The sequence below is a fragment of the Monopterus albus genome, unplaced genomic scaffold (assembly GCF_001952655.1).
Source record: "Monopterus albus unplaced genomic scaffold, M_albus_1.0 scaffold62.1, whole genome shotgun sequence".
Lineage (NCBI taxonomy): Eukaryota > Metazoa > Chordata > Actinopteri > Synbranchiformes > Synbranchidae > Monopterus > Monopterus albus.
The window spans coordinates 46,243-57,179 of NW_018127942.1; the positions used below are offsets into that span (position 1 = coordinate 46,243).

At 40.4% G+C, this 10,937-nt stretch overlaps 1 protein-coding gene and 1 long non-coding RNA gene across 3 annotated transcripts in view; one reads left to right on the plus strand and one right to left on the minus strand.

Moving 5' to 3' along the window:
• LOC109962197 (uncharacterized) overlaps positions 1-9,310 on the plus strand; it is an 11,670-nt gene extending 2,360 nt beyond the window's left edge. Inside the window, exons 2-3 of the long non-coding RNA XR_002275225.1 lie at positions 7,697-7,783; positions 9,086-9,310. This is a non-coding gene — a long non-coding RNA (uncharacterized LOC109962197). The remainder of the gene's footprint in view (positions 1-7,696; positions 7,784-9,085) is intronic.
• A 179-nt stretch (positions 9,311-9,489) lies between these two features.
• The window catches only part of med23 (mediator complex subunit 23), a 20,495-nt gene continuing 19,047 nt past the window's right edge, over positions 9,490-10,937 (minus strand). Inside the window, exon 31 of one of the 2 annotated variants that reach the window (XM_020603684.1) lies at positions 9,490-10,019. In XM_020603684.1, the coding sequence (XP_020459340.1) occupies positions 9,828-10,019 (192 nt within the window). In that variant the 3' untranslated portion in view covers positions 9,490-9,827. The remainder of the gene's footprint in view (positions 10,020-10,937) is intronic. The other variant, XM_020603685.1, reaches the window with a different exon arrangement.

The following is a 10,937-nucleotide window of genomic DNA, read 5'->3' on the forward strand; positions in this document are numbered from 1 at the left end:
AGGACAGTGCAACTGTCACACTACACAAACGGTTCAGGAATAGTTTGAGGAACATGATGAAGAGTTCAAGATGTTGACTTGGCATCCAAAGACTCCACATCTCAGTCCAATCAAGCATCTGTGGGATGTGCTGGACAAACAAGCCCAATCCATGGGGGGCCGCACCTCACAACTGACATCTTGGTGCTAGATACCAGGGGACACCGTCTGAGGTCTGGAGTCCATGCCTTGATGGGCGGAGCTGTTTTGGTGGCGTGAGGGGACCTACACGGTGTTGGCCAGGTGGATTTAATGCTGTGGCTGATCAGTGAGGTTGTAATCACACCACCTCAAGTTATTCTGCTGTATAATGAGAGCTTTTTATACTTTAAAGTACATTTTGTTAATGCTATAACACTTCTGTACTTTGACTTGACTAATATGTTAAATGCAGAATATTCATTTATAATCCAGTATTTTGCATTGTGCTATGCTATTTGTGAATTATGTCAAAGGCCTTTTAGACAAGGTGTTGCACAACTAGACGGTTAACCCAGGTCCTGCAGCTGTGACAGACTGCTGTGTCACCTCACATTGTAAACAATGAGCTGTAATCATTTCTAAATGACTTCAACGGCCATTTGTCATGATAAATGCCTGCTGCCAGGAGGGCATAGCCCAACCACTGGTGGTTTATAATTCATTCTTAAAGTAAAGAAAGGGGAACAGACCAATAAATATTGTTCTGTATGTGGATAACAAAGGTTCAGCGGCTGGGCCAGCTAAGAACTAGAGTAGTTAAACATTCAACTCTACATGTTGCCTTCAAACTGATTTTTCTCCCTGAGCTTCTTGACTCTGCTTGATTTACACTTTGAAGTTGTAGCTCTTCACCAGGGATGCTTGTAAATATTCAAAGTCCAGAGTTCATCCTTTCAGAAAATCAGTGTTTTCTCTGCGGAGGTGACCCGGAGGTTGAGTCAGCAGATGCAGCTGGTGTAGTTTTTTTCTTTTCTAGTAATCAACTGCTCTGCCATCACAGACTGAGTGGAGCAACACAGTGATTCATGTCTGCAGTCCATTATACATGTACACACAATAAATTAGGCATTTAAAAACCCTCAGCTGTGACAGGCGGCGTTTATGGTACTGAATAGATTTTTCTTATTGCAGTGGCAAAAGGCCATTTTGTGAAGAAGGGTGTGTGAGTGGGTTCTGTAGAGTTGAACTGAGGGGAAGCAAAGAAAGGGGTGAGAGAGGTCAGGAGCTTGTCTTGGTGTCTGAGCTGCTGTTTAAAACTGCTCCAGTTTGAGCATGGTCTCAGTGACGGCTGTGTAGTACTGAAGAATGAGCAGAGTCTGTGTGAGACGTGGTCGGTGCCAACATTTATGTTAATATTTGTTTTCTGTAAATGAATAAGTAAATGGGTTTAGGTTCTGGATACATGAATCTTTAAAGCAATTACATAGATGTCAGCAGAAAGGACATTAAAGCAGTAGAAGCTGGTGGTGTGTTCAGGTGGTAGCTGTCATTACTCCTCACCATTTTTGTTAGAAAATCAAACACAATAAAACATGAGAATGCTGTAAAAACAGTTATGTGATCTGAATCAGATCATCTCTTGTACAGAAAAACTCTGGCGTTTCCCACAGGTTTTAATCTGAAACAGTCCCTGCAGCCGTATCATAATGCAAATCTATCATAATAATTAAAAGGATGTGTTCACCGTGATGGATTGATAATTTAAATTGCAAAACTGTTAGTGCTTCAGCCTAGAAGGCACAACACCAATCAATTCTGCATGTTCTGAAAAATGGTGTTAGTCAGTTAAGAAGAACACTGCTGCCCGAGTTTTAACCAGGAGAACTGAGCACTCCTGTTCTTAAATACTTAAACACTGGCTGCCGGTTACCAACAGAATTTTTTTATTTATTTTTTTTTAGAGCGCTTCTAAATCTTGCAGTGGTCTGGGGCCAAAATCCTTATTTGATCTCCTTGTAGAATACCAACCCAGCAGGGCTCTGAGATCCTCAGGCAGCAGCCAGCTGGTAAACCCTCAGGGTGACGCTGCCGTTGGCTACTATGCTACGAGGGAACCACCTTCCTGACGACCTTAAATGTGCCCCACATCTCAACTGAAGACTCTGCTGTTTTTCTGTGCCTTTGTTTGACCGGTTTCTATGCTGCACTGTAACTGCTAGATAATCATGTTACTTTGTCTTTTTTATCTTCATTATGTATTTTGTCTCTTTAATCATGTTTCATCTTCATTTTGTCTTCACTGGTTGTTTGTCATAGTGTTTAATGCTGTCACAGTTTTTCTTTGCCTATGTAAAGCACTTTGAGTTGCCTCTGTATGAAATGTGCCATATAAATAAAGTTGCTTTGACTGGTGATATTTAATTTTGCCATGAAGTTGCATTTTCATTTATGTGTGCATTTGTTGCTTTGTGTGACGTGTGCAGGCATTAGAAACGGCACCTCTTGTCGTCTGTCAAACAGTGTGTGTGAGTGCCATTTTTGTAATATGCATAAGTTTGATTTGAAATTGTTCTATTTGAGTAATGCAGCTGAGTGTCAAGTTCATTTGAATTGAAATTTATTGTAAACCTGTGGTTACTTAAGGGTTAATTTGTGATGGCCTTTTGGCGCCATTGTATGAGACACAGGAAGTTGATTTTCTCAGTTTTATTCTGTGAATAATCAGTGGACGGCAGAGCAACACGGTATTTTACCGTGAGTTGTCGCACCAGCTCAACGCGTAAATATTCAGTCTCATGTCCGTTCATTACGTAGTTATTATAAGAAATGTAAAAACGAAAGACATACAAACTACAGATAACCATTACAGTGTGTGTATCTGACAGCCTCTGTCCTCCTGTTGCTTTGTTGTGTGTGTGTGTTTGTGTGTGTGGGTGTGTGTGTGGTTACTGACCAGCCATGTCTGTGTGTGACTGGGAGCGTACGAGTAGGCAACAGTACGTTTGGATGAGCAGCACAAAAATGAATCACTGACCTAAAAATGATTTGTGGAAAAAGTGATTTGATTCTGTTTAGGTTTTAAACTTTGATTTTGGGGTAAATGCAGCCCTAAAAATTGGTCTGAGCCACATTACACTTGGTTTACAGCTGTGAAAGATTGGATATGAAATACTAATAATCCTTCCTGCTCTGTGCTGCCTCAGTTTTGGAAGTCGCTGAGACTCACACAGCTGCTCAAAGGTTTTGTCCTTATTAGTCACCCCCCCCAATCAAAGTTGGCTTTGATACAGCCAACTCTTGGCCGGACAAACACCCTACACAGGATGTGGAATATGTTCAAGCTTTGTTTGGGCAAGAGAGAAGCTCAGTGGTGAAGAAAATAAAAACATCACCACAGAAGAGAGATTTTGTCACATTGTGACATCTGAGTGTCTTTGCCGTTTTTTGTTCTGCCTAATAATCACCATTACTTTAGAGCAAAGTTGTTGATTTTTCAAAATGTCCACACAGCTTTCAAGCCAAACCTATCAACAGGAGGCCAACGTTGTTTCCCACTGCTTAATCATCAGTGAAGAGGATAATGTCCACTCCCTTCATCATCACAGTACAAGTTACCATCTGGCCACACGCACGCACACAGTTTGGAAGTCTTCAATTTAAAATTGTTTACACTCAGAAGTTAATCACCACAACCCTGAGTTGGCAATGAAAAAGAACTCATTGTTTTATGTTTTAAATTTCATTATCTGCTCAGCAGAGTGTGCCCAGATGGAAATGTGTAGTGTGAGGATTAAGACATTGTGTTAGTCCAAAATAAAGCTTTCGGATTCATTATTAGGAAATTTAAAGTAGCTTTAATGAGCAGTCATCAGTAGTGTCGGTGCTAATGGCACAAACCACCTTCTCTGCATAATGCTTTGGAAGTTTTGGCATCCAGCAGCTCTAATCAGCTGAAGCTGCAGAGTGCATTTGTATGGAAATTACACACCAATCTGTGTGAAAGCCTGCAGCTCACTGTTCCACAGTTCTACTGTCAGGAAGAGCAGGACTGTGTCGACCATTCAGTGGAAAAACTTTATGTAAAAGGAATGAAAACTGTGGTCCTGAGGACAAGTTGGAGATTATTGGTTAGACAAATTCAGCAGCAGCAACCCCCCCCAACTCTAGGTGTGATATCACCACTACAGTTGCTGAATGTTTTCATCATAGATGCCAATGAACAGTATTTCTCATTTTCAACCATTTTAACATATGTAGGGTAGCAGTAGGTGAACCTCATCATCCATGACCCTGTCACTGTTTCACTGTTTGTCCTTCCTTAGACACAGCTAGAGAAGTTTTGGTTAGTTCACAGGAGACGTCTGTTTATTGTGATGACGGTTGTGAACTTGTTTGCTGATAAGGAAACATCCCATTAACATTTGTAACAACACTAATAACTAAAATTTCAGCCTCGAAAAGGAGCCGGTCTCAGCAGTGTGTCATGTGGCTCACTTCCTGTTCTTAGAGAATTGTTGCTTTTGGCAAAAGTGATCTAATATTGCTTTAATATGTTTGTTTTTTGTAGCTGTTAGAACAACGTTATTCCCTATAAACGTTCACAGGCGAAATGACAGGAGATGGAAAACCTTGTGCAACTCGAGGGTCCACCATTAGCTCGGACATTTCAAATGCTGTAAAAGTTTTTAGACAGCAGAGATTACAGGTAAAAAAAAAAAAAAATAAGAGCATTGGTGAGTTTTATGGTTGTGCTGACAAGTACCTCCACTGCTGTACTTGTACATTTTAATAAGAGCTGTAGTTTTTTTCCTGTGCTTACAAAGAAATCATTGTAAAGCTCAGCACACAGTTCATTTTTTTTTCCACAAGACAGACAAAAGAAATGTTAATGACCGATTGCATTTAGTTAGAGAAGCCAGTGGAACAGAGACGTGGACTTGCTGATTATTGCTTGTTTGCTCATGCATGCTTAGTGTTATACATGACTTGAAACCGTTTTCAGAGCCTCTGATGTAGGAAATAAAAGGGTGTCATTCTGATAAAATCTGTTCTCTCCTCCTTTCATTATGTTGCTTTCAGTCATCTTAACCTCTTGATTATCTCGTTATTATATTGATTAGTGTGAGCCTGTTGTTCACTGGCCCATCTGTTTCTGTCCTCCACAGTAATCCTAATTAGTGTGTGGTAAATGATAATCATGTCAGTAATTGCTCTGGCATCATTAAGCTCTGCTTTCCAAATACACACTTACACTTGTCTGATTTTAAGATGAATCTCCTCTGAGTTCATCTCCAACATGAAATGGTTTTTTATGTATTTTTTTTTTTTATGTGTCAGGAAGGACAACAGTCAACACCCACACATCTGTCACCTTGGTCAATCTCTCCCTTCTCTCCCATTCTCACTTCTCATCACTGTCTCACCCTCTCCTCTGTTGCTCTGCTTCTTGTCAAAGATGTCAGACTGTCAGATGAAATTCAGTGTTAGGGTTAGGAGATCATCACACACACACACACACTTTAAGTCAGGCAAGCAAACACAATGAGCTCGCTCGCCTTCCCCCAGGTGCACACAGTTACCATGGCAACCCCAGATGAGGAAATGGGCATGCTGTGTGTCTGTGTTGGTGCATGTGTGTTTCACTGAGAGCTTCTCATTTAGTAATAATTGAATGTGAAAGAGCAACAGAAGAAATACTGCATATTGAGTTTACAAGGCAGTGTTTGTGTGTGCGGAGCATTTTGGCTCTTTGAAGGAAGAGAGAAACAAAAGGGCAAAGAAGCAATTTCTTTGTATAGGGATGCATTTCGTGACTAATTTTGTCATAAAACCAAGTACTCAAGGGTCAAACTAAGACTTATTAACAGAAAAGTGCTATAAAATTGGCTGAAAGACAAATAATGTTGTTTATTTTATGTGATGACCAATTGAGAATAAAGTGCATGCAACTTCTGAAATTACCGTAAGTATAGTGACTGTTTGCGGAACAGCCAAAAACTCCTCCTTTTCACTGAATGCCATCATGTCTGTTGGCCACAACATTGTGGATGTCTGCCCATAGAAATGTGTAGGCAGTCAAATAGTCACACATTCAAAGGAGTAGGTTGTTCACACTAGAAAGTATCACACTGCAGTGCTTTGAGCTAAAGGCTAATATCGGCATGTATATTTTACACCAAACTTTGACAGTGTTGCTCCAGTTGTTGAGCCATTTCTCTGTGAACCAAAACGTGGCCCTCCATGGAGGAAAGGTCAGGGGACCACCAAAGTCAGTAGGATGCTTCCTGTCATGCCAATGAATGTCTGTACAATTTTTATGGCAATACATTCAATAGTGGTTGAGATATTTAAGGCCTAGTGGACTGACTGACATTGCTGTGCATTAGCCTGGCTAAAAAAAAAAAAAAGGCAGATTTGCTTACTATCCCGTTATGTTCAATCTTGCGTTTGGTTTGTACTCTAGCCACCTAATTTAAACCTGCTGTAGAAACATTCCTTTCATTCCGAGTCATGTTAAGTCCAATACTTCCTCTTCTTTTAGCTCTGTTTTTGGTCTCTACCAACTCTTGAGGGCAGTGTGCTGCCATGTGTTCAACAGCAAGTTGCTAACTGTGTCCAATTGCAGTTTGGTGCTGACCAGGTTGTGTACAATGAATTTTGTTGACGACGGCTGTCTGGCGTAACTGATTCAGGTTCAACACTACGGATGACCCCTTTCACATTGCCATGTTTTACACTGTTGTTCATACACTGTTATAAAACAAATATCAGTTATAGCCAGTTTATCAATGTGATGTGATAAATTTACTATACTGGCACCAAAATTTGAGGGAACAGCCTACAGGATGAGAAGGTACAGGACTGAAGCAGACCGGCCCATCTACAGCTCATAAGCATGATATGCTGCCATGCTAAATTTAAACCCGGGCTTCCCATGCAACACAAGTAGAGCTGAAACAGAAACACACATACAGATGGGTGACAAATGAAAAGGAAAAACCAGCCTACAATGTTTTAGTAAGGTGTTGGGCCACCAGAACATGTTGATAAGATAAAGGTGATCAGTCAGAGCAACTTTGTACTGATTTGCAGTGACTCTTCCCTCTAAGGGAACAAGTGGATCCAAACAATACCAGCATGTGCATTTATGTTTCTCCACTCAGTTATTCAGGTTTTCCCTTTAGTTTGCCACCTGTCTGTATGTAACAACAGCTGCAATATGAAACTCCCTGCATCCACAGGCCTGCATGTTACCACGTTAAATTTAGGGCCAGAGTTGAATGTTTAAACCACAGGCCCAACAGCACGCTGTACCCTGAACTACCCCTCAGCCAGGGTCTTGTACAGAGGTCATGTGATGACTCATATACATGCACAGGCACACAAAAAAGAATGAGATTATATGCCCGTAGTTCATGACATTACTTGATACGATTAAGTCTCAGTTGACCTGGTATACATGAAACTTGAATGATATCATAATATCTGGGAAAACTAAAATCAATATTTCTCAGTGTGAAGCCGTTCTCCTCTAAAAGCCACAAGTGAGGGTGACTAAGAGTTGAATTTGTACTGTCATCACAATGAAAATCTCAAGAGCTGCTCAGGTCTCTAATGTAATTAAGAGATTGCATAATGTTCATGTAATTAATTTACAGCTGACCTGGTGAAGAAGCAATGTAATTAGGAGTGGATGAGTAAGAATGACTGACCTTTTCTTCCTCTTCTTCCACAGTATGTAAACACTAGGGCTGCATCAGGATGGAACCACTGCTCATGGGAATAAGGATGCTGCTCAACAGAGGACAAAGGATAATTGTAGGTAAGACTTCACACTCATGAGAACTGAACAGTAAAACTAGTCTCTACCTCTGGCGCCAATGTATAATAAACATGTAGTTCCATGTCAGAAGAGACCAGAAACAGGCCTTTTACCTCCTCTTGGTGGCTGCCTATACATTTTAATGATTAATGATGTTAAACATTGGTACACCATGTCTTCACTGGTGGGTGTGGTTATAGATTCAACAGTAGCTCTGTTTGGTTGTGCCAGTGTGCTGCTTGTAACATAATGGATGAGGAAACCCAGTTAAATGGAGGATAGGCGTGTATCAGGAAGTAGGTATGACATTGATCATTAGCTGGTGAAGATTCAAACAGCAGCAGATTGAGCTGCTATGCAAAAGTTTTTTTTTTCCACAGCTCGTTAAATTAGGTAGTATAGGTTGTTTTTTTTTCTTTAAAATTGAAATTTTTGAAAATGTTTTAATAGTCTACATTTTTAACCAAGGCAGAGGCCAGTATTACAAATTGACAGCATCCCCATCATGCATCAGTGTGCTTAGTGCTAATTGGCAGTTAGCATGCTAGACTAAGATGACCATGGTAAACATTATACCTACTAAACCTCACTGAAACAAATGACGGCACGTTATCATGCTGATGTTAACATTTAGCCAAAGCACAGCCTCAGACCTGCTGGCATAACTGTAGCCTCTTGGTTTTGTTAATGGAGCTTTTGGTACATTTGTTTACATGTTTAGTTTGATGTACAGAGCTGTAAAGGAGTAGAAGGCACAATCCCAAGCACCCCTCAGACATGAAGCTTTCAACCAATGACTGCACTAAGAACTGCTTTTTGGTTATTTTGGTGATAGGTCTTTAAAGGGCATGTTTTTTTGTTTTTTTTTTTTTTTGCTTGATACAAAGTTTATTTCTGCTGCCAGTGACGTGCTTGTTACTTCACCTAGCATTCAGGTTTTTGAGAAAAAAAAAAGTTTTAAACACCATTATTGGTAAAATGAGACTTGAAGTTATAATCACTTATAAATGCTTTAATTTTCCATTGTGCCATAACACCCAAAAGCACCACTTTAAGGATAATTTGATTTACTAACCCAACAAGTATACTCCTAGGATTTGGACAAAGTCTTTCTCTCACTATTAGTTTCATTACCGCTTGCCAAATGGCAAAAATCCCAAGTGTTGTTGGCTTAAAGCTGGGCTTCCCACCAAATTCATTGGATATCTTTTGAGATGTTGAGATATCCCTCTGGCAGAGAGACAGGAAAAAATCTATTTGAGTCAATAGGGTCTCTAATGCCTCTGCCTCTTGATACTTTAGAAATAAAAAGACTGGGAGGAGAGGACTGCAGGCAACCACACGTGCTGGACTCCCCCTACTGGTGTAAGGTAAGGCCACTTACATTTTATTTTATACAGCACAGTGGTTTAGTACAATGCTCTCTGAAGCTAAGTGGTTGAGGGTGATCACCTAAGGAAAAGCTGTTTCTCCAGTGTATGAGGAAAGATGGTTAGCTACATGACAGAAATCATGTGGTATTCACACTCTACAGACAGCAGGCTGAAGTCATCAGGACAACAAACTGTGCAGAATTTTGGGTGCAGTAAGTTAAAGAACAGATGCTGGGGCATAACTTCCCTTTTGCATATGTGCACAAGTAGAAATACAAGAACCCAAAACCTGAATATTTAGGTATTTTTAATGAACAATGTACAATATAAACTAAGTACAGATCCAGTAGGTAAAAAGTGTTGTCTTTGCTAAATTAGAGCTCAGAGATGCTGTGTAAATGTATCAGTATGCCTGAATTTTGTCGGTGATAACATGCTGCTAAGGAAACATTTATGACTTTCTTGAATTTTTTATGCACTTACAAATATAAATCATGCTCAAGACAGAGAACCAGTGCTCCAGGGGTCTTATTTATAAAGGTACAATAATCCTTATTTTACAAAACACAAGTTGGAGAACAGCTAATGCAAAATGTTTCAACTCACATTTGATTGCAGTGTGTGTGTGAGAATGTCCATTTTCATGATTGTAACTGTGTTTGTTAACCTCCCTACATAGGTGCATGTGTGTGCTGTGTGGAGGAGGGCGAGGCCGTGGTGGAGGTCGATGCCAGGGAGGAGGGAGGGGGCTGAGGTGTGGAGGCGGAGGCAGCAGATGATGAAGTCTCCATCATGTAGCTGTGTGTGACGAAACGCAACCGCAGCTTCATGGCTGGACGCAAAGTCATGATGATTTTCTCCACCTAGCCAGAGAAAGATAGAAACAGGGGGGTAGGTTGATAATAATTGCTCATTTAACCTTTACAGTTAGTTTTCTGAAGCAGTATTATATAATCATGTACTTACCAGTGACTTTTGTGAATTACAGTGCCAACAATGTTTGAGGGTGCACAAACCACAGCGAGCGCTACTCAGTTTATAACAGAGAATGCACAGGCACAGATTGGAATGTGTAATCATGGCCATGTTCGCTTGTTTCTGAGTCTTTGCTTGGAAAAGAGAGCACAGACTCAGATACACGCATGGCCAAGACTACACTCTCAAATCTGATTCTCCTTTTACAGGCCTGTGAGCTCTCAAATGCAGCGTTGCAAACCGAGTAGTGCTCCCTGTGTTTTGGTGGGGATTTACCTTCATACTGCTTAACTCTGTCAAGTTTAGACCCTGGTGGGGAGTGTATGGAAACTGGCCACTTTAATAGTCACACCTGTACAATTGCATGCATTTCAATGCAACACTTTTGCCTTAACATCTGTTTATGAAGGTCAAAATGTTGGTTTTTGGAGAAACTGTCAAACGTATAAATTCAATTGTTTATTTTTAAGCTCACAGTTAAAGATGGTATTGTACTTTAACTAAATTATATTTAGGTGTTCCTAATATTCTGACCCCCTCATGTATGTAGCTGGACACCTCTGAATATAATGTAGTCCAGTACAACATGTGAATTTCTACATTTACAATTTCTCCAAAAACCAACCCTTTGAGCTTCATAAACAGATGTTAAGGCAAGATGTTGCACTGAAGTGCAATTTGTAGAGGTGTACCTAATAAACTGGCCAGTGTATATGTCCCCACCAAAACGTTTGAGAGCACACAAATCAAATTGCGTATTATTCAGTTTGCAGCTGAGCATTTGAGAGTGTGTGCTTATTCCTGCT